This window comes from Orbicella faveolata, unplaced genomic scaffold (assembly GCF_042242905.1).
Source record: "Orbicella faveolata isolate gen_17 unplaced genomic scaffold, um_ofav_v1 contig_47, whole genome shotgun sequence".
NCBI classification, from domain to species: Eukaryota; Metazoa; Cnidaria; class Anthozoa; order Scleractinia; family Merulinidae; genus Orbicella; species Orbicella faveolata.
The window spans coordinates 8,575,544-8,597,500 of NW_028301577.1; the positions used below are offsets into that span (position 1 = coordinate 8,575,544).

At 38.4% G+C, this 21,957-nt stretch overlaps 2 protein-coding genes and 1 long non-coding RNA gene across 5 annotated transcripts in view; 2 read left to right on the plus strand and 1 right to left on the minus strand.

Moving 5' to 3' along the window:
* Positions 1 to 14,744, plus strand: part of LOC110066162 (unconventional myosin-Ic-like) — a 46,026-nt gene extending 31,282 nt beyond the window's left edge. For all 3 annotated transcript variants that reach the window (XM_089280539.1, XM_089280538.1, XM_089280540.1), the window contains 21 exons: positions 31 to 79; positions 271 to 317; positions 792 to 872; positions 1,515 to 1,620; positions 2,642 to 2,759; positions 3,055 to 3,095; positions 3,703 to 3,775; positions 4,716 to 4,792; positions 4,986 to 5,139; positions 5,254 to 5,308; positions 5,528 to 5,632; positions 6,313 to 6,396; positions 6,996 to 7,089; positions 8,250 to 8,320; positions 8,563 to 8,637; positions 9,196 to 9,262; positions 10,175 to 10,245; positions 10,951 to 11,048; positions 12,396 to 12,449; positions 12,521 to 12,566; positions 13,138 to 14,744. In XM_089280539.1, the coding sequence (XP_089136665.1) occupies positions 31 to 79; positions 271 to 317; positions 792 to 872; positions 1,515 to 1,620; positions 2,642 to 2,759; positions 3,055 to 3,095; positions 3,703 to 3,775; positions 4,716 to 4,792; positions 4,986 to 5,139; positions 5,254 to 5,308; positions 5,528 to 5,632; positions 6,313 to 6,396; positions 6,996 to 7,089; positions 8,250 to 8,320; positions 8,563 to 8,637; positions 9,196 to 9,262; positions 10,175 to 10,245; positions 10,951 to 11,048; positions 12,396 to 12,449; positions 12,521 to 12,566; positions 13,138 to 13,155 (1,584 nt within the window). In that variant the 3' untranslated portion in view covers positions 13,156 to 14,744. The remainder of the gene's footprint in view (positions 1 to 30; positions 80 to 270; positions 318 to 791; positions 873 to 1,514; positions 1,621 to 2,641; positions 2,760 to 3,054; positions 3,096 to 3,702; positions 3,776 to 4,715; positions 4,793 to 4,985; positions 5,140 to 5,253; positions 5,309 to 5,527; positions 5,633 to 6,312; positions 6,397 to 6,995; positions 7,090 to 8,249; positions 8,321 to 8,562; positions 8,638 to 9,195; positions 9,263 to 10,174; positions 10,246 to 10,950; positions 11,049 to 12,395; positions 12,450 to 12,520; positions 12,567 to 13,137) is intronic.
* A 5,784-nt stretch (positions 14,745 to 20,528) lies between these two features.
* The window catches only part of LOC149097021 (uncharacterized), a 2,478-nt gene continuing 1,049 nt past the window's right edge, over positions 20,529 to 21,957 (minus strand). Inside the window, exon 2 of the long non-coding RNA XR_016204230.1 lies at positions 20,529 to 20,712. This is a non-coding gene — a long non-coding RNA (uncharacterized LOC149097021). The remainder of the gene's footprint in view (positions 20,713 to 21,957) is intronic.
* Positions 20,708 to 21,957, plus strand: part of LOC110066144 (beta-1,4-N-acetylgalactosaminyltransferase 3-like) — a 10,223-nt gene continuing 8,973 nt past the window's right edge. Inside the window, exon 1 of the mRNA XM_020773346.2 lies at positions 20,708 to 21,957. This exon is cut by the window's right edge and continues 157 nt beyond it. Within this exon, the coding sequence (XP_020629005.1) occupies positions 20,934 to 21,957 (1,024 nt within the window). The 5' untranslated portion in view covers positions 20,708 to 20,933.

Genomic DNA, 21,957 nt, shown 5'->3' on the forward strand with positions numbered 1-21,957 from the left:
TCCTCGGACTAAATGTCTGTTTCCTTTCAGGAATTCAGACTGAAGCACTATGCTGGTGATGTAACATACTGTGTGAATGGTAAGTGGAGTTTAAATATTCCAGCTAATGTAGAATTTTTTAGTTGTTTATAGGTTGTCATTAATTTTTAAGCTTCCTTGTTACCTTTCTAGAGTAGTAGAATATTTACGTTTCAGCAAAGTGTGGGTAGCTGATTTGATATCAACATCCCAGTTATTATATAATTCAATATTTAATTTTTTTTTTTGCAGGTTTTATGGACAAAAACAACAATCTTCTGTTTCGAGATCTGAAAGAAGTGAGTTGATGTAAAGAGTTTCATGACTCCTTGTTGTTTTTGGGTTCACATATATTGATGATGTTCATGTACATATCACTTTTCTTACTTGTTTAGTTTGGCTGTTGTATTAACTGGAGTCATCAACAACAAAAATCATTCATATTGCAGTCACTTTCAGAGGGAATTGCAAATTAAACAACAATCTTAATCAACTGATTACAGAATCTGAAAGAGATTGGGTATGCATGTTAGGAATATTTGTCAAAACTTTCACTTTGATCACTGAAAACATTTCAAGAAGGTAAAATTACCAAAAAGCAGTACATAGATATACAAACTGCTTTTTGCATTATAGACAAGAGTTTCTTGGGAACAACCTTTTTCTCTACATAGTCAATAGGGGTGCTTATTTTGCTTCTTTTCTGCAGAGAACAATTTTAAGTCTCTGTTGCGTCCAGCTTAAATGTTCTGTTGTGATTTTTCTTTTGCAAGGCCATGTGTAACAGTACCAACTCTATTACATCAGAGGTGTTTCCCAAGAAAGAAATGCTGTCACTGAAAAGGCCAGAAACAGTAAGGGAGGAACCCTTGATACAATCAAGTCAATTCTTAAACAAATTACATCATGATATATAAGTTACTTACATCAGTCTTTCAAAGGACAAATTATATTCGTGATCAAAGTAAACCTTAAAATTAGTTAGCTAGAAAAAACACAAATTCCCATCCAAAAAGAATGTAGATGGTTACAGTCTGGGAAAGTAAAGATAGATTATGAATTACATAATATTATCTAAGATAAAGTTCTTTTAGATGCACTATCTGAGATAGCTTGTTAACTTGGTTTTATGGACAATCAAGTTGATCAATTGCTGAAGTATTGTTACTTATTGCTTTTGACATTGTCAGTAGCTTGAAAACAGTCCACAAGAAGCAACAATGGTTCTTACATTGAGAACGGGTGTTCTGCCTTGCCTGTTGACTTAGTAGCAATTGAAGGGATGCCTGGAAAAAGCTCAAAATAACTTCTGATCAATTGCTAGGTTCTCCGTTGAGATTGCCTTGTATTCACTTGTGAGACAGGAGGAGAGATTGACTTACATCAACGGTCACTCGGGGCCTTATTCTGCACACCCCTCAATTTCATGTTAGTAATCTTATGATAAATAGTATACATAATTAATGTATAATTATATCCATTTTACTGCTTATTAGGCTGGAACTCAGTTCAAGGCAAGCTTAAATAATCTGATGTCAATCTTGATGTGCAAACAACCATCTTACGTCAGATGCATCAAACCAAATGATTCAAAGAAAGCAGGTACATTCATGAACGTGTTCAGTCTGTTACGAGGTTAATGGGCCCAATATCACTCTCACTGAAGGTCTGTGAGAACTGTGCACTAGATACATTCTTTTTGGAAAAGTGAAAATGTGAAGGAATTTACAGTTCACAGCCTATATATACAGACTGTTAATGTAGACAATAAATTCAATATATACTAGTTATGCAACACTCTTGTGGTATACCATGGAATATCCCATGAGTCACTTGACATATTTTCTTGGTGTACACACAAGCCTTAAGGTGAGTGTTTACCAAGAAAATACCAGTGACAAGTGTGGTTTTCCGTTGGCTGAGGAACGAAAGAAGCAGAAAACATTTTTCTCACACGGCTGGGAGTCTGGGTACAGGTGTGCGGGGGGTTTCAGGTCACGTGGCTTGTGTAAGGTTTCAGTTCTTGTTTTGCCATCCGCCATTGCCTGACATGCCCCACCCACCTAGCCGTGAAGTACTTGTAGAATATGTTAAGTTGACGTGAAATTATTCTCTAGCCACTTTTTTGTGTCATTATAAGACTACTGGGTTCTTATGTTAATAAAGGTCAGGCTGTGTGGTTTGGCTTGGCATGGCTCCCAGCGGTGTGTGAGAAGTGGGATACTCCATGGTATACCACGAGAGGCATACCATGCCGTAGAAAATACAGTGGCCAACACAGTCAATGCAACACACATGCAGTACACAATGGGAAGTTAGTCAAATATACAACAGCTTTCCTGTATTCTGATGGACTGAATTTTCTATGGCATGGTATAAATAGTGGTAGCATTCATGCATTGAGACTACATTGTATCCAGTCAGATCAGCTTTTTGCTGTCTCTTAGTTAAATGAAGTTATGCTATTGCAAGAAAACTAGGTTAAACCTAATATGAAGGAATTTCTTAATGCCAAATACTAAATGTACTTACAGTAATCTTAGAAATGGTTCCCCAAATCTTTAATCATACATTTATTAGGGTTTTAGCATTGCATTAAAGCAGAATGTTATTTTTAATACAGCTGTCTTTCAAGACGATCTTGTGCGACATCAAGTAAAATACCTTGGTTTAATGGAGAACTTGAGAGTAAGGAGGGCTGGGTTTGCCTACCGTAGACCTTTTCCATTCTTCCTTCAAAGGTACATGCTCTTGTTCCAATCTCATTCCCAGAGCCCACGCGTCTTTTGGTCAGCTCCAACCAAAAGACATGTGGGCTCTGGGAATGAGATTGCCATGTTGTAAACCAAGGCACGTATGCACCATGAAACTGGAACTCCTAAAATCTTGGAGTCTGGAAATTGATTATTCCAGAGCTCCATGTCTTGGCGCCGACCAAAAGACACGTGGGTTCTGGGAACGAGATTGCTCTTGTTCTTGTTCATTCTCCATATTTGAAACAGTAGTATTTAATTTTAATAATTTTCTCCACCACAGGTACAAGTGTTTGTGTCCAGATACTTGGCCAGTTTGGAATGGTAGGTTAATTTTTTTTCTGTAATCAAAATTCATTTGTTTCATAAGATGGTCATTCATGGTTTCACATTGAGAAATAGAGGACATCTCTCTGTGCGTCCATTACAGAAAGATTTCATTAAGCATTTTATTTTGAAAAAGAAAAAAAAAAAAACAGAGAAAATGCAATTCTGAAAGCCGACCTATGAAGCCAAAACACCTTACTAGTTGGAATAATATTGAGGATTTAAATGCACAAACAGCAATGCACAAAATGAGCCAAATAAGTATAGCAACACATGATTATACTATTCAGGCTACATATAGCAAGGGGTAATCATTCAACTCATCTTATTAAGACGATGAATATAGTGGTTGAAACGACATGAACAACTATTGATAGCTGACTCTATATCATGGGACAAAAGCGACACTATTCACATTTCTCTATTGCTGTAGAGGTGTAGAAACTGTTTTTAACACATCATACCTTGCTTTTTCTGTATGATATTATTTGTTCAGAACTAACACAGCACTAACATGACTTTTGATTTATCATTTTTACAGCAAGTGTGGTAGAGTTACTTGACATGAAACCTAATATTTACATTGTGTTTTATTCTTAACCAGGTGAACCAGGTGAAGGAGTGACAAAAATCTGCAAGTATCTCAACTACAAACCTGATGAATATAGGATTGGCAAGTGAGTTTATGTTGAAAGTTCTAACATGAGCAGAGAAAGTTTGCTTTTGAAGCAAGCCTATGTTGATTAGCCATGGCAAAGTACCAGTAATTGCTCTATTGCAGGTCCAATATTCTCCAAGTATTGGGAAATGTTTCAAATGATCCTGCATCATTCATGCATTCATGCATTCTGCATCATATCACTCTTGGAGATTTTCTGGCCAATTTATGGCTTATAGTTCTGAAAGAACTTGCCTTCACATAAAAGGTTTTTCTTCTTTTTCTTTCTACTCTCTTTTCCATCAGTCAAACCAAGTGAAGCGCACCCCTCAAGATTACATTAATGAATTGATTATTTGAATATTGAACCAGCTAGTCGTTTCAAGAATGCAATAATGAATTGATTATTGGGAAATTGAACCCACTAGTCATTCCAAGAATATGGATAATGAGTTTAATGTTCAAAAAAATCAATTCAATATTGATTTTTGAAACGACTAGCGAGTTCAATATTCAAATAATCAATTCACTATTGCATTCTTGAAACAACCAGCAGGTACAATATTCAAATAGTCAATTCATTAATGTAATCTTGAGCGGTATGCTTCACTTGGTTTGACTGTAAATATCAGACATGAGTATACACATAGTTGGCTCCAAATCAGAATGACGCACTTGAAGTTTGGGGTCTTTTTTGTACAGACCGAGTGCATGTACCATCAAGACCTCATGCTGGTATATTCTTAGTACAGCTCTCGCCCTTGATCAATAAGATTTATATCATGGTTTTATATTATCGTTGTAATGTCAAGGACAATACATGCATGCCGTGGTTTTGTTAAATTCTCAACCAAGTGCCTTTAAAATAATTCCGTTAATTCAAGAATGGCCCATGCTGTAGTTGTACATGAGATTGTTTGTAGTTATGAAGTGACCTTGACTGGGATTTTGTTTGGTAGGTCAAAAATTTTTATCAGATTTCCACAAACATTGTTTGCTACAGAAGATGCTTTTCAAGCTAAGAAGCCTGCGCTTGGTATGTTGCATTCATAGCTCAGAAAATATTAGATAATGCTACCAATGTCAGACACTCCAATTTTGTGAAAGTTGTTGTAAATTTTATGTGAACAAAGAGTGCATAGTGTTTAAAGCTCATATTTCCTGTTTTTTAGTAACATAAATGTTTTGTTGTACCTTAATGCACAGTTTGTTATTATCTCTTACAACAGCAACAATTATCCAGGCTCAATTCAAGGGCTACTATCAGAGAAAGAAATTTGTCACAATGCGATTGGCAACCATCGTCATTGCCAAACACTGGAAACGGGTTCTTGCCAAAAGGCTGCTTGAACAACGTAGAAAAGCTGCACACCGGATACGCAAGTATGTTAACTATATGCTTTCTTACTTTAGTTTAACTTGCACTTTTAGTTTATCTAGTACTTACAATGTTGATGCTGTATAGATCTCATGCTGTTTCTTTCCTGATCGTCTAAGGTTTATCAAGGGATTCATAACAAGAAACCAGCCTGCAAGTGAGGATAATGTTGATGTGAGTCAAATACATGACTTGAGTGCATGTCAGCTTTTACCTAATATGCTTAAATGTACTACAACTGTAATAATATTTGTACTGAGAAAAGATGTCGTTGTTTAATAATCAAGTTACTCATTGTTACTGTCTGACCAAAAGGTAAATAACAGTTGTGTGATATTTGTTTAGAGTTTTCTTGATATTATTCTTCCAAAGACATGTATCTTTCCTTTTAAGTTTGTAGCATATGTGAGGAAGTCCCACCTTCTCCTGCTTGCAAAAAGTTTGCCTACCAGTGTTTTAGACAAGAGTTGGCCAAAGCCTCCTGGATCAATGGTAGAGGTTAGTGTGTACATTGATTTGAGTTACTGAAACAAATTTCTGACAGCCATGTTAAAGTTTGGTAAACCTATACCTAAGTATTACCAGATCACACTGTAATATTATTTGTACAAAGTCAGCTGTGATTGATCTTCTTAAGTGTCATTTACTCATAATTAAGAATGATTAGTACACTTGAACCCCACTTATTAACAACTTCTCCATATGACCACCTCCTTTAATATAAGCAATATTATTTAATTAGTCCTCAAATGTGAAGTTAATCAATTCCTTAAAGGTGATTGTGTAACATGGCACAAAGGGCAACTTTTGATGCAACATTTCGTTGCAGCAGCATATTGCAGGTTTGAAAGCGATTTAAAAACCTGCAACAGTGTTGTAACGTAGATTAAAAATTGGCATTAAAAATCAGCTTGTGTAACATCACCTTCTGGCTTTCTCTCAATGCAACTTCTATCCACTAAAACAAACCTGTGTCAAAGTTTAACTGATAGCCTTCGTAACAACCTATTGTAAGAAAATTGTCCTGAGCTATCATGGAAGCAAATCTTCTCGTGGAGAAATGTCAACATGTACAAAGGTATGACTTTTATGCAATGGTTACCTCAGCAAAGAAGGGCTTTACAAGTGTGGCTGGTGAAACAGGATGCAATGAATGAGTATTTGTTGTAATGTTTCAGGCATCTGAGCTACTGCACAAGATGCACACTCTTCAGCTTGCTAGGAAATATGTTAAAAGTGTCACACCTGAGAGGAAAGCTCAGGTTGGTTTCTTAATGAATATCTTGTTACTTTATTTTATTTTATTTTATTTTTTTGAGCAAATGTACTAAATGTATGATGGAAAAATCTATGCTCATCGCATCACATCACATCACATCACATCACAGTCTGACTGTCTGTCTGAGATTGCTGTCTTGACCTTATAGACAGATGATTATTTTTTGAGGTGGGTTGGGCAATTTTCTGGGGCATGAATTTATTTTTTCACCTTTAGGTTGTGCATGGTCTTTTGTGGTGGGCAAAAGCTTGAAAAATCCTTTTTTTAAAATCAAACATAGGATCTGGATAGTAGAAAGCACTTGCTTAAATTTTATTCCCCATGCATGGATCCTCTTGCACAAATCTTTTTCAGAAATGTTTGCTGTGCAGGATTTTTTATTTTTGGAAATTGCCCACCCACCACCCCCCTTCCCCCTCCAAAAAATTATGGGCCATTCCTTTCCCAAAGAACAAGACAGTCAAGCAATTTATTTTCTTACATTTCCACTTGTAGCAAATTGAAAAGTAAATAGTGCTGTGCAGAAAAGTGCTGTGTGTAAATGTATAAGTCCTGATGGTTTGGGACACTTTGTTTCCTTAGCTGGACATGAAGGTGGCAGCCAGTGCAATGTTCAAAGGGAAGAAAGCCAACTATGAGCAGAGCATAGCAGTACCTTTCATTCCACACAGACTTGGTATTTATCTTTGGTGTAATTTTGACCTACATATAATTACTGTCATAACAACAGGATAAGTAATCACTTTGACAAATCATGTGGATCACTGTGATACACCTGGCTGTGCCACATGATCTACTGTTTCACTTCATGGATATTCAGGTAGCTGTGCTTGAGTTTTTAAGACAAAATCTGATAGGAAATCAAGCAAATTCAGTTTTTAGTGTACAAAAACATGGTACCTGAATAACTTTAGGTATTTTACAGTCCTGTTTACATTTTTACAAGGCTAAAGATTTAAATGGTAGCCTGAAGTAACACCAAATGCAATTTCTCATGGGAACTCGAGAAAATAAATTTCAAAGTTCGGAAAAATTGTCCAAACACAGATAAAATTTTATCATCATTTTCATTTCACCAGTTTTTTCAAGTGTTTCGTACGAAGTTCAAAATTTGTTTTCGACCTCTGGTGTTGTTAGGAATGATCGTTTTTGAGAAGATATTTAAAACAGTCGAACAGAAGTTTGCAATACGATGTAAATAATTACGGTGCAAAGTTTTTGTCCACTTGTTTCTCAAATTTCTGTTGGATTCCTTCTTAATACTTGTGGCCTTATGGACTAGTTGTGATTCGCTTTCTGTAACTCTGGGAGGGCATGAGGAAATGCCAATATGTGACCAAATTACCAAAAATCAACTGTTTTGTCAGTGGTTAAAGGCAATTAATGATTTAGGATCAAAACAAAGCGCCCATGATCTGTTCTAACTAAACTAGAGCAATGACCGACTAACGGACTTATGGACAGACAAAGACAGACGAACAGAGTTACGGATGGAGCGAAAGATAATCAGAGGCAAAAATGGAGGGATGGAGGGATGTGCAGACTAACAGGCTGACTGACTTGAAGATACATGAACAGACTCACGACTGACTAAAGACTGACTGAAGACTGACTGTCCATTGGCCAATGTAGACACCCAGAGACTGACTTGCTGATTCAACATGCTTAAAGCAGAATATCACAAAACGTTTTATAACCAATGAAAAATTTTGTTTGATGTAGAACTCAAGTAAGACAAATTCTAAGTTATTTTCATTTGTCTACTGATAGTCAGTTAGCATATTTATTTCCTAACAGTTATTTAGCATAGTCCATCCCCCTGTACTCCTTTTACAGAGATTGCTCAGGAGATACTGAAGAAGAGCGTTACAGAGAAGCAGATTGTTCCATCATCAGAAACCATCAGGGTGAGTGTTTTTCAATGAACTCGCTCTTCTGTATAAAGGAATTCTAACCATTGTTGTGTTGATAAGCCACTGAGGTAGATAGGTTTTACTAAATAAATGTGTTTTAGTGGCTATCAAAAGCTATGTTGTGAAATGTTAACATTAACAAGAGGAACAACTAGTGCTTGGAAATCCAGCCTAAGTTATCAGATACTGCAAGTGTATGATTTATATTTATGTGGCTATATTGCTTATTACTGTAGTACTGCATTGGAGTGCACAAGTACGACAGAAATGGCTACAAACTCAGAACACGCATCCTCATCCTCACAGAGCAGGTAAGTCTGTGACAAAATCAGTGTACAGTCCATGATTAAGAAATAAAATACATTTTCTGTGCTTTCGTGGAAATTTAGTGTTGTGAATTGATATCTGGGACACAAGAGACCGGCGGAAATCGAGCCTACAATAATTTTTTTTTTGAGCGTACAATAATGCCTGACTCATGACAATGTCATTGTGGCAGGGGTGAAGGCCTAATGGGTAGGGCGCTGGACTCTTGATTAAGTGGTTCGTGTTCAAGCCCTGGGCGGGTTCATTACGTTGTGTTGTTGAGCAAGACACTTTACTCTCACAGTGCCTCTCTCCACCCAGGTGTATAAATGGGTACCAGTAACTTCATTGTTGGGTGTAAACCCTGTGATGGACGAGCGTCTCATTCAGGGGAGAAAGAAATACTCCTAATCACATCATGTTACCAAAACTGGAGATAAGCAGTGGCCTGGCGGGCTACTGGGCTTGAATGCAGACTAACCATGACTGTGGTAACTTGAGATTTCAGTTGATTCTTGGGTCATCTTGTTGTTGACGAGTATTTTGCACACATCTGTTTACAGGCTATTTATGTTCTGGATGACAAGAACTATAAACTCAAGCATAGAATTGTAAATGGAAGTCTGACAGGTAGCTTGAATTGATATTTAATTAATTTATCGTCGTCATTATCATCGTCATTTCCAATTCCATAATTAGGAAATAGGGCTTTGTAATCTCTCTTGCCATGTTTCTTGTTCTTTCGTACAAACTGCAATGCCACAGCAATCTGTAAAACCAGACTCCACCCTATCTTTTTCTGCTGTTTTTTCTCCGAGATTCTTTTGGGTCTGTCTGTTTGTCTCTTGCCCCCTAAGGTCCACATTTAATTAATTGATATTTATTTATTTAGACATCAGCAGCAAATGTTACTAAAATAGTTCTGTAGGAGTGACTACCAGATGTTAAGGGCTCATTAAAGAGTTAGTTAAAGGGGCTCAGTCACGGTTTGCGCATATTGAAAAGTTTAGCCTCAATTTTTCAAAGTCGTCGTTTATAATCCGTGTTAATCTTCTCCATCCTTAGCCATCCTTGTTCCTTTATGGTTTATCATTATCTCTTTGGTGTTTTTCTATCTTATTAAACTGTTATTTTCAGGTTTCCTACCATTTAAAGGTAATTGTGTATGTGGTAAAAATAACTCAAAATACCGTGACTGAGTTCCTTTAAAGATATGTTAGTTCTGAATTTTGTTCGTGGTTTAAAATAGGGATACGGTCTTATGTGCAACTTAAGCACGAAGAGGATTATGTATGTATATGTTAAAATAGGGTGTAGCAAAGATTTAAAACAGGCAAACATTTCTTTGTTATGCCAGGTAGGTATTAGTGCCGGATCGGAAAGGCTTCAAAATCTACCTAATTCCCCCTCTTTACCAGCCTTCCTGGTTTGTAAAATTCATACAGCAGCCAGATACTAACCTGGCTTCCAGTTTTAAGCGTCAGGAAAGTTCTCAGTTATGAATTTCTATAAACCCTCATGATTCTGTTGTTGCTATTTCAGGTATTTCAGTCAGTTCTAAAACTGATGGCGTTCTTGTCCTTCACATGCCAGTTGAAGATAAGAGTGACAAGGTAATTTGAAATTGCCAATGCTTTTGCAATGTTTACTCGCTGCATTCACACTTTTTCGATGTAACCTGGAACAACTACATAACAGATCTCATCTGTTGTTACTCAACAACTTTACGCCATTCTTATACTACGATCATCAGTTGAGTAAGACGCGACGAAAGTTTGATGACCAGGTTTTAACGTTCAACTTGTGTTGTTGTAACAGGCAACTAGCTCCGTTTCCAGTGGCAACTTGTCGGTCTTTGACGGCATTGGCAGCAAGGCGCGCGAAATTGCAGGCGGCGATATTGTTACCATTGGAAACGAGGAAAGTTGCCCGTGGCAACAGCGTAATTTTAAGTCTAAAACATTTTCACCAAAGTTCCTCGCGCCTCACTCAACTGATAATCGTAGTATACCTTAAGGTTATCGTATACCTTTAGAGGTGTCTCGCATCCAAGGAATGTAGCGCGTCCGGTTGAAACTGTAGATACGTAAACCCCTATATCTTGATTTAGCTTATTGAGCTGGCTTATTAGCTATTGACTTAAGTTAGGTGTCCCCAGTTAGCTAATCTATAGCTAAATACACTGGCACGTTAATAAAGTTTTTTTTTTATCTAACTATACCTAGAATTTTGAAACAAAATTTTACATGTAAATGAATTGTAGAGTTTTTCACAACCACTTATGCGAACGTCTGAAAAATTCATTTCTATTATTTTAGGGTGATCTCATTCTGACAAGCAGTCATGTTATTGAGACAGTGGTCTACATCCTTACTGCACTCAACAACAACAATCTTCTCAAGATTGAGACAGGAGAGTAAGTCTGAACAAAACTGATTTCTTGCTTTACTGTCCGTGTGTTCGTAACAATGGTGATGTTCTTGTTTTTTTCTTTCTGGTTCACTGACACACCTACATTTATTTGTTTCACTGTTTGGTGTGATGCGGAAATCGAATAAGGGTTTCAAAACAACCTCTTTTGTTTGGAAGCCAGCGTGGCCGAGTGGTTAGGGCGCCGGACTTAAAATCCGTAGGTCACGGGTTCAAGTCCCGCTCTGACCACTAAGCTGGAGTTGTTTCTTGGTAGACCCTAGTTCAGCTCCTCGGTCATGTTTGTAAATATCCAACTGGTCTGCCTCCCGCCAGTTGGGATTTTTAAGTCTGTTATGTTAAGTTGATATATTTGTTTCTTTCACTTTAAGTGGCATGCCTGAGAAGTAGCTAGGTGTAGCTAAGCGCGTTGACCGCTATAAAAAAAAAAAAACGTTTGAACATTTTTCCTCTAATTGGATTGATGTTAGTTATCATTGGGCACCAACATCACTTGTATGCACTATAATGTATGAGTTCTCTTTCTCTCTGTTTACAAAACGTTCATCTAAATGCTAATTTTTAGCGTTAAAAAGGTTCTTGCAGGTTGTTTCTCGTTTTCTAATAAATATCCATAATAAGTGCTATTGACCACGCAGTTCAGTTATTTTTGCAGGCATGCATTTCATAAATATCTTTCTCCGCAGTTCAAACGTATGATCTTCCATGTATTCACTTGTATTCTTCACCATCCACGGTTATATTACGAACTCACGAAGTGATCAGCTCCCAGTTGGCTTGATAGCTCAGTTGGTAGAGTACTGCATCGGTATCGCAGAGGTCATGGGTTCGAATCCCGTTCAAGCCTGAATTTTTTCATGCTTAAATTTCATAAGTATAACTGCGATAATCAATCATGTCTTCATAAACAGTTTTTGTTTAACAAATAAAGAAGCCTAAGCCGTGTATTACACTATGATAACACACAACGGGCATTTGAGAACACGAGGGAAATGTAGAAAACACGAGCCACAGGCGAGTGTTTTCTACATTTCTCGAGTGTTCTCAAATGTCCGGAGTGTTTTATCACAGTGTAATGCACGGCTTAGGCTTCTTCATTTGCTTTTTGATATAGGGGTAATGCGACGAAAAACAATAAAACACGCTTTTTCTATGCTTTATACTCTGATAAAACGTGGGTTTTTGACCAATCAGAGCGCGCTCAGGGTCCTATCTATATTATTATACCATATGATCAGTGTTGGCAGTTGCTTTTTAACTATGATCATAACCCTCCCTCCTTCCTTCTTACAGATTTGGGAAATTAACAAATGTTTCCATCTCTGTTCCTCAGGATAAAGCACAACATGGCAAAAGACAAGACAGGAACTATTTCATTTTATGATGGGTATGCACAGTGCTTGTAAAGGTTTTATCTTAAGTCGGCAAGTCATTATTAACTTTCTATTTTGCTTTCAGCTCTGAGTTATTGATCAAAAAGGGACAGACAGGTGACTTGGAAGTGGTAAGTGTTTTCCCCAACAACGTTTTTAACCAAAAGCAAACAATTGTCAAATACTTGTGAAATGCTCGTGGCTAGTCTGACGCGGCGTTTCGTCTCGGCCAAGAAACTCTTCAGAGACTTTTAGAATTCATAGGCAAACTCGTTGAGCATCACGCCCAAAGTCCCGTTCGCAAATTTTTGATGTTGACGGTCTGGCCCTCTATCGCAGAAGGATTCCCAACTGTACGTTCACGAATTAAATGTATACAAAAGCAACTCTTGGTAGCAACTCTTTTAAAATTGAATAAATTATCGCTTATAAGGGCCTCCACAGACTATAGACATTAAGTTGTCGACAACTATTTGTTATCAACAACTTAAAACATAAGACAAGAAGAGCATACACGCGTCGCTTAGAATTTTAGATCGGTGCGTCCGATATTGCACGCAAAATACTTTCTCCCCTCCTTAATTTTTTCTTTTTTTTTTCATTTTGCGAAGAGCCTGCTCGCAGGCAAGAAACCATGTCGATAGTTTGATTTTAAACAACAAAAAGTTTAAAATGTGTTTCTGTCCTTTTATTTCACCGTAGACTGTTCCTGGTTCATGATCCCGTAGAAATACAGACCACGGAGGCTCGTAGTTAAAAGTTGTCCACAAGTACAGCTTCAATCAAATCTGGGCAATGACTGGCCACCTAAAGGCAGTCAAAAACATTATCAGTGTTATATTTCCATGTTTGAAAAATTACTCATTTAAATGTTGCTATAAATTTATTTGCTCTCTATATAGCATAGTGCAACCCTAGCACTCAATGTGTTAGCTACGTGTTTTAGAACAGGGCTGTGTCTTGCGCATGTAAGATCTGCCTACAAGGCTATCTGAGAAATATTTCTGCGACGCTCAAAACTTGAGTACGATCAGCGTGAAATAGGGGACTACCTAAAACCGTGAAGGATTTTGAGAAAGTCTAGTCTAATGGGGTCTATTCTCTGTTGAATTATTACATTCAGTTGGTTTTGCATGGCCGGAAAATAGGACTTTCGTGTGATTTGACTTTCGGGTAAAATTTACTGTCCGCAGTAATGCTGGAGTAAGAAAAATGAAAGTTTCAAGTGTGTGATGGTTGTGACCCCAAGAACAAATGCTTCGAACTTTGGGGTTTGTTGTCTAACTTCTTTTAGGTGAAAAATTCCCGTAATGGTGTGAGCAAAGTTGGCGGCAAAAAAAGATATTGCTTTGCCTTAGATGAGGCTGGATTAATTTACTTTTTGTATCAACAGAATTAGTAGACGTTTCTAGAAATTTGTTCTAAGACACTGTGTTGTGCTATTGTTGTGTCAGACCTCCTGAGCGAAGTTGTAAACTAGCTGTTCAAAGACAATTTTTGTCTATGGAGCCTTTAGGAGGGTGTGGCAGGATGGGTGAGGCAAAATGTGGGTTGAGACAAGGAAGGGAAGGGGTAGAGATATTAGCTCTCGACATTATTTGTTCCTTTTAGTTCCGATTAGTTCTATAAAAAACTACAGTCCCAATCCGTCTAAACCATGAGAAACTAAAAGCCTACAGACATGTGTGCTCTGGTGGCTAAAAGTCAGAATTATGGTGTCTTTTTGCCACGATTCGAACGTGATTTGGCAAAAAAGCATAAGAACTGAGAAAAATTAAAATAGATAGATAGATAGATAATTTATTGAACCTTTAAAATCACACCTCTAGAGCCGAATTAGATAAAACTTAAAACTTTACAAATGAATTCAAATAATAAGACTATGCTAAAATGTGATCCATGAAAAACAAAAAAGGACGTTTATATTACAATTGCTGTAGAAAAAGATAGTCTTTAGTATGTTCGTTTTGCGAATAGGGCTCCTTGAAGGATGGCACATTTAGTCTGACATAGAGGCGTAAGATGGCAGTTCTCTGCCTTGGCAGACTAAGAGTTGCTAAGGTCCTGCAGCACATACAGGCTACTGTTTCGTAAATACTGGGCATGCTTCTATTAATTACTAGATAAAAATTGTTTATAAAATAATGTAAAAAAAACTTTTTCAATCATTTCTCTTATAATTAGAACTAACTGGAATAATAGCCATCTTATTTTGTTTTAACTAGTAGAAGTAGAAGTAGGGTAATTTGTACGATCTTTTCATAAAGGAACACTTAAAAACATTAAAATATTTGTACTGAGTCATCAAATGTTTGGTTAACTAGTACCTGGTTTACTTGTGAGTGACTTGAACTGAAATTGCGATACCTGTATATTTACTACTATTTGTTAAAACGCATAGTCGATTTCGTATTTCTCTATGACCAAGCCATGCACGCAACATGTTTTATAGCAGATTAGCTAGATGTCGGCGTTTTATGTGTCCATTGTTGAACCCTTAACTATCTTCTGAGTGGCTTTTAACGACAACAACAATAATAATGATGATGATGATGATAATGATGATGATGATAATGATAGTGATAATGTGATCCATGAAACCAACAGACACTTCGCCACTCGCATCCGCGTGCATCTCTCCTCTTACAAACATTCCCACATCTTTAAACACCTGAGAAGTTCTGAAAATTGTTGCTCCCTTTGTTCAGAAGATTGTTTTAAAATTCTCGACTCTGCTTCCACAAGCTTCCTATTGAAAATCAAGGAAGCCATGCACATCCTTTGGGAGCAGCCGTCTTTAAATTCCCAGGTCAAACATCTTAATTTATCCCTTTCATACTAATTAGTCTCCTTTCTTAGCTTAAATAGTGTTACCCTTTTTTTGGTTCGCGCCTTCATCCTTAATTATTCTTGTTAATATCTCACTTTGTTACACTATTTATTGCATATTTTCATTTTATTTACCACTGTACAACTGACGATGGATGATGTCTCATCCGAAACATGTATTCATTAAATAATGAACATCAAAAACATCGTGTGGTTCATCAAGGCAAAAATAATAAGACGGAATCCATCGGAAGTTCGACTAACAAGTGGACAAAAACCTAGTACCAAGATTATTTACATCGTATTGCAAACTTCTGTGCGACAGTTTTAAATATCTTCTCACAAAAAATCATTTCTAGCAACACCAAACGTCGAAAACGAATGTTGAACTTCGTATGAAACACTTGGAAGTACTGGTGAAATGAAACTGATGATGAAAGTTTTCCTGTGTTTGCACAAGTTCTCTGAACTTTAAAATTTATTTTCTCTTGTTCCCATGGGAAGTTGTTTTCGGTGTTATTTCAGGCAATTATTTATGTATTTAGCTTAAAGAACATGTAGAAATGATTGTAAAACACTTAAAATCATTCTGGTACCAGATTTTTGTCCACTAAAGCCTGAAATTGCTCGATTTTCTATCGGATTTTGTCATCATGATAATGATAATGATAATAATAATATAAATAATAATAATGATAATAATAATAATAATAATAATAATAATAATAATAATAATAATAATGACTTTATTAGTAGTACTTCTACTGGGTGGCTCTTCGCCTACTAATAACTAACGAACTAAATTATCAGCTATGAAACGTCTTTACCCACTGTTTACCTGGCTACATACTTGACTTTGATGGTAATTTTGTTTGGTGAATCCACTGTTATGGTTGCGCCGTATTCCCTTAAGCTTAAGCTTAAGTAACAACAACAACAGCAACAATTTTATCCATACACAAAAAGCTAAACTTATCAATGTAAAAGAATATAAACAAACTAAAGAAAGGTTTTCACATGACCCGCATTTAGCACACAGCTGATGTAGTCTTAAGTATTAGCCAAAAAGGTTTGTCCATCTTCAAATGCAATTCAGTGGTAAACAGTTGAAAGAGTTTTGTTGCAAGGCAGCTAATAAGTGCTCGGGCGTTAACCTGTTTTCTGTAGCATAACCATCTGGAATTATTTTCAATCTCTTTGGAAGGGATGCTAATCCATTGCCGCGTAATCTGTAGCATTTTTGGCCACACATTTGGAGGCTCTTCCCCAGGGGACAGAATAATAGGGAGTTAAAGTAACCACAACAGCGATGCCGAGGACAACGTCGTGTGAAAAAATGAATTTATATTTTACCTACGAATCTCGCGGTACTCTAAAGTCATTTACTTTGTTTTTCTCCGTCAAAACTATCGCAAAACTAAATACGGAACACAGCGATAAATTTAAAATAAAAATTTAAAAAATTAGCCGTCGTGGTCCACGTTCTCCAGACAACGCAGAATTCCGGGTCATTTCACATTGTCGTTTTGCAGAGGACGGCAAAGAAATGTACCAAGAGGACGGCAAAGAAATGTACCAAGAACGCACGTGCACAGCTTTTAAATCTTTTGTTTAGCGACGTTCTCGATGCAGTCGCCGTGGTTTTCTCAAACTGACTAATGACTTCTTTGTAAGGCGGACACTCTCAGAAGCAACTTTACCTGTCCGCTCAATAATAAGTTTTTGGCCTGTGAAAGCACTTTTCTAAAACCTTGGGAAACTCGCTGGCTGAAGGTAAGCCGCGATCTGTTACAGCAGATAAAGGAGAGCAATAGACAGAACTTCGTTGCAACAATAACCCAGGACGAGATAGTGTTATCCGGTGTCCCGCCAAGAACAGGTTACAGAACTGCTGTATTTATGCTAGCCTCCAAACTAATGGCCTTATCTTTCGTTTACTAAACCAAAACTGCTACCGGCTGCCAATGAGCTCATTGTTGTTCCAGGCGAGGCCATTCCATCATAGGCAAGTCTGTTGTTCTGTTCGTAAAAACCATGTACAACTTCAGGTAGTGTTCACCACAAAGTGTTGCACAATAGTACAGCTAGACAGGTGCTTACGACGGTATTGGACTTCACCAAAATGCTTGGGACCGGTCATTGTTTATCGCCTGGGGGGTGTCGGAGGATTTTCGGCTAAAGACAGTAACATTTAGCTGATCCCAATTTAAATGTTATTTTATTGAAGTGATCCCCCCTCATAACTATTGATAAATTTTGTGATACCCCTCATGTCTTCGCACACACATCCACCTTTCGACGTGTGTATTTAGTGCTTTTAACGGTCATATGAAAGTAATATTTCATGCTGACTTACAGTGTAATGAAGCCACCATGGTGCAGTCTCTTGATCCGTGTCTTTTGCTAGCCTGGATCCCAATATCTGATCAGGGTTCTAAGCAGAAGTTTTCACAGGCGTCCAATAAAGCATAACAGAGGCTCGAAGGGGCAACCCAACCTAGGGGCCCCGGGGGCATGCCCTCCGGAAAATTTTGAAATTGCAGGTTGCCAAAGCTGCGATTTCACGCATTTTGTGGGTTAAGTGTTACGGAAAATGAGTTGTTTATGATCATAAAATTAGACGTAGCAAAGAGCGCTGTTTCACCTTTTTAAATAATAAATCTTCTTGAAACGTCTCAGTCTGTAAGTCTTAATTTATTGTTGTATGTGTGCAAATTTTATGGCTTTTTCTTTCTTTACGAAATATCTGAAAATTCTCTCCTCGCGCAATAATGTCCTCATGGACGGATGTACTGGAACTCTCTTTGTCAAAACAATTTATAGCGACAGTTGCCCTCTGCCTTCGTCTAAAAATTGGACATCCACGTGATTGCCACCGATTACGTTCCAAATAGGCACGCAGGGAACGATTATTGCGTTCGAGAAAACGCAGTCCTAATCGGTTAATGGAGAACTTAGAAATCGAGTTTTGTGTATGTATGTATGTTTCTTTCTATGGACATTAATTTCTCGCATACCGTCGAAACAGGCAACATTTGTGTCAATTTACATGGTCCAGAATCGTAGGGTTCCGGTCGGTCTAAAACATGGTTGTGGACTGCTGACTGCGGACTGCAGAATGCGGACTGCAGAATGCGGACTACGGACTGGGTATAAAACACGGACAGAGGCATAAAACGCGGACCAAGCATTACGGACTGGGTATAAAACACGGACAGAGGCATAAAACGCGGACCAAGCATTACGGACTGGGTATAAAACGCGGACTGCGGACTAAATGCGGCGTACCGACTGCAGTCCGTGTTTTATACTGACCGGCCGTAACTAATATTACGTAATACAATGTACAAACGAGAACAAACCCTCTCGTATACACGTGCTTTGCGATCAATTCATTTGTTTTCGGCCCTGCTTGAGGGAGGTCAATTTCACGTCTACCTAACAGATCAGGCACAAAATGCTGTTCCTAGAATTTTTGCTTTTTTAACGTACCAAACCTACCAGTTATATGGCTAGCTCTGTTAGCGGGCAAGATGAAGCAAGACATGCGTTGTAATTGGCTACCCGAGGGGGCAAGATGGTACTATCTTGCCTGCTCGAGACTACACCGTATCCCGCTGGGTCCCGCAAAACAAAAAATTCACGAAAGTCATACAATATATCCTTTATTGAGCAAGTTTGTTCGGTCAAGATGGCTGGGATATTGGCCTCGGCCATAAACGTGCAAAAAAATATCCAGCCATCTTGACCTCACGCTTAGTCAATATAACCAATATGTATATTCATAAATGATATTTCTATTCTGATTTATGTTTTGGAATGTAATCGTTAGAGCGGGCGAAATAATCCAATAAATTGGAAAAATTAAGAAACTTGGGGAAAACCCAAAGCTAAGAAGCGCGCTAACGTATGAACTATTTGTAAATCATGGAACATAAATTCTTGCACCCATAACCGCCGCGCCCGCAGTCCTTAGAATTCGGTGGGAATATAGACATCCTTTATTTAATGTGAAATGAAATTCAAGTCTTTTTACTGAGGAAAATTTACTTCTCTCCTCCAAATAAGCGTCTTCCGGGCGTTCAGTCAGTTAGGGCGCTGCGCGAAAAACGGCGAGCGAAAAACTATAGGGAGAAACGACCCCTTTCGCCCCAGGGTGTGGCGTGATGTCACGCAACACTACCGTGACGCTCGCGCGCTGTGCCCGTGCCGCCATCTGATGCCCGATTTAGGACGCGGGCACTGAGCAAACTGTTTTGTGACCCATCACACATCACACAAGTAGGTCACGTGATTCACATATCATCTCCACTCTATCATCTTGTCATCGGACGTCTGTCCAAACGCTAGACTAAGCGCACTGTTCTCTAAAATCTTCTTGTCAAGATCTTTGTAAATAATATTTTTTATACATCGCTAATACTTCGTTGCTAATTGTTCATATCTTCAGTTCTTCGTTTGTAAATATATATAGAGGGTTTTTTATTGGAAATGTCTTCGAAAGGAGGTCGTCGCTCACGTGGAGCCGGACGAAAGCGTTATTCTGGTGACGCTTTCGTAGATGAACTTCGTCAGGAGGTTAATAGCTCACTGGCGGCGGAAAAGGACGTCTCGGAAGCCTTCCGACAACTCTGCTCCGTGCAGATTTCTCTGGACTCGATTAGAAGTCTTCCAGCGAAAGTGTTGTCAGTATATCTGCATGCCAAGTTCGACGAACGTGTGCGTGACTTCGTCACCTCGTCATTGGCAGAGCTTGATATTCTTCCAAATTCGATGCGAAACATATCAGTGGCGAATTTAACTGGACTTTCTGAGTATGAGGTGATTGTGGTTTGTGTAGTTGTCTTATTTTTAGTAAGTTTATATGCTAGTAAGCCTAACCCTGAGCTTAAGTTGTTTGGTATTCAACCTTTGTTAAACGATGTTGTCTTAATATTTATTTCATTTACAGGCTTCTCTTCTTTACGAAGCTTGCTCGGTTGTCTCTAAGGCGAGCCCTCCATATTCACGAAGTCTCCAAAACGTTGATATATCCTCACGTGGTTTCCCTGTTCTGTTAACTCCGCCGATTGGTGTTTGTATCGTTTGCAGCGACACGCTGAGCGAACACAACAAGACTTGTGATGTTACAATCTACGGTCTCCTTGGTAAGGTGGCGGGCCTGAAATTTAGTTTGCGCTGCGACCGTTGCAAATTAAATTATAATTACGATCGTTACGGGAACAGAACGAGGGGTTGGTGTCTGTACGAAGACCAGCGACCTTTTCCTTGTGATGCCTTGTGATGCCTTGTGATGCCTTGTGATGCCTTGTGATGACTTGTGATGACTTGTGATGACTTGTGATGACTTGTGATGACTTGTGATGACTTGTGATGCCCTGTGATGCCCTGTGATGCCTTGTGATGCCCTGTGATGCCCTGTGATTCCCTGTGATGAGTTGTGATTTCCTGTAAAACAATATTGACACTTTGTGAATACCTTCCTGGGGGCTGTAGGTTCCAATATCATTCTCGACCCCAGTCCTTTGGTACAGTTACTCGGTTACATAGGGGTAAGCGCATACATGGAAAGATCTACGCACGGTGTTGCGAATTAGGTCTCTATAGAATTGTGATATGTGATGTGATCACAAACTTTATGTGGTAATGACAATCTTCCTAAATCGTGCATGGTATACGTGCCGCTAGCCAGAGTCCACAATAATTTAACCCAAGTGATAACCTTACCGCGCGCGTTGTCAAGTGGCTTTTTCGCAGTCATGTACCGAACACGAAGACGTAAAGTACTCTTTATTTCGACGATTCTTCTCTTAACCATGGCCGTGGTGATTCTTAAAAACAAAAAGCGCCGAGATGGAGGCATCGGTAATGAACGAACAAGAACTATCGACGACACGGTTCGAGTTTTAAACAGATCTGGACTTAATTTCAATAAACAGACTTCAGAAGGAGGATTAAATGTTGCAATTTGGGAGGACATATGTGGCTATGAAATGCTTTCACTTAAGGAGTACCCTCTATTTCCACATGGGCCGTCAAAACGGCTTAGGACGTCAAGATTGCGAATGCATTTCGCAGAGAAATTTGAGAATTTTGGATTACGAATCTTTGGATTTTTAGCTCCCTTTGAATCTGGGGATTTCAGTTTTTATTTAGCATCGACTGGATCGACTGAACTTTGGATGAGCTTGGACTCAAAACCAGAACACAGTCAACTGATTTGCAACGTTACTTCGGATATAAGCTGGAAAAATGGACGAGGCACGTTTCATTTGAATGCGGGCGAGCGGTACTATGTGGAGATTTTACACAAACATGGCGAAGTCGACGACGACGATAATGATGGAAAATTGAGTCACTTGCATCTAAAATGGAAATCTTCGACTTGGAAAGAACATGAACTAAGAGATATTCCTTCGAATGTTTTGAGTCCTTTCGAAAATGATCGTGATTTGAACAAAGTGAAATCAAATTCATTGCCAAGCCAGCAAGTGAGTGATTTTGCGCTTCCAATGCATATTCCACGCCGCGATCCGTCGTTTGTAAACGAAGAAGCGAAGCGTCGAGCTGAAATGTATCGCCTTCCTTTCATCAGCGAAGAAGACACGCGTGATCTATTTCCTCCGTGTCCGTACAATCCGTCTTACCTGGTGAAAAAACCTTTACAGAGATACCAGGCTACATGGGAGAATC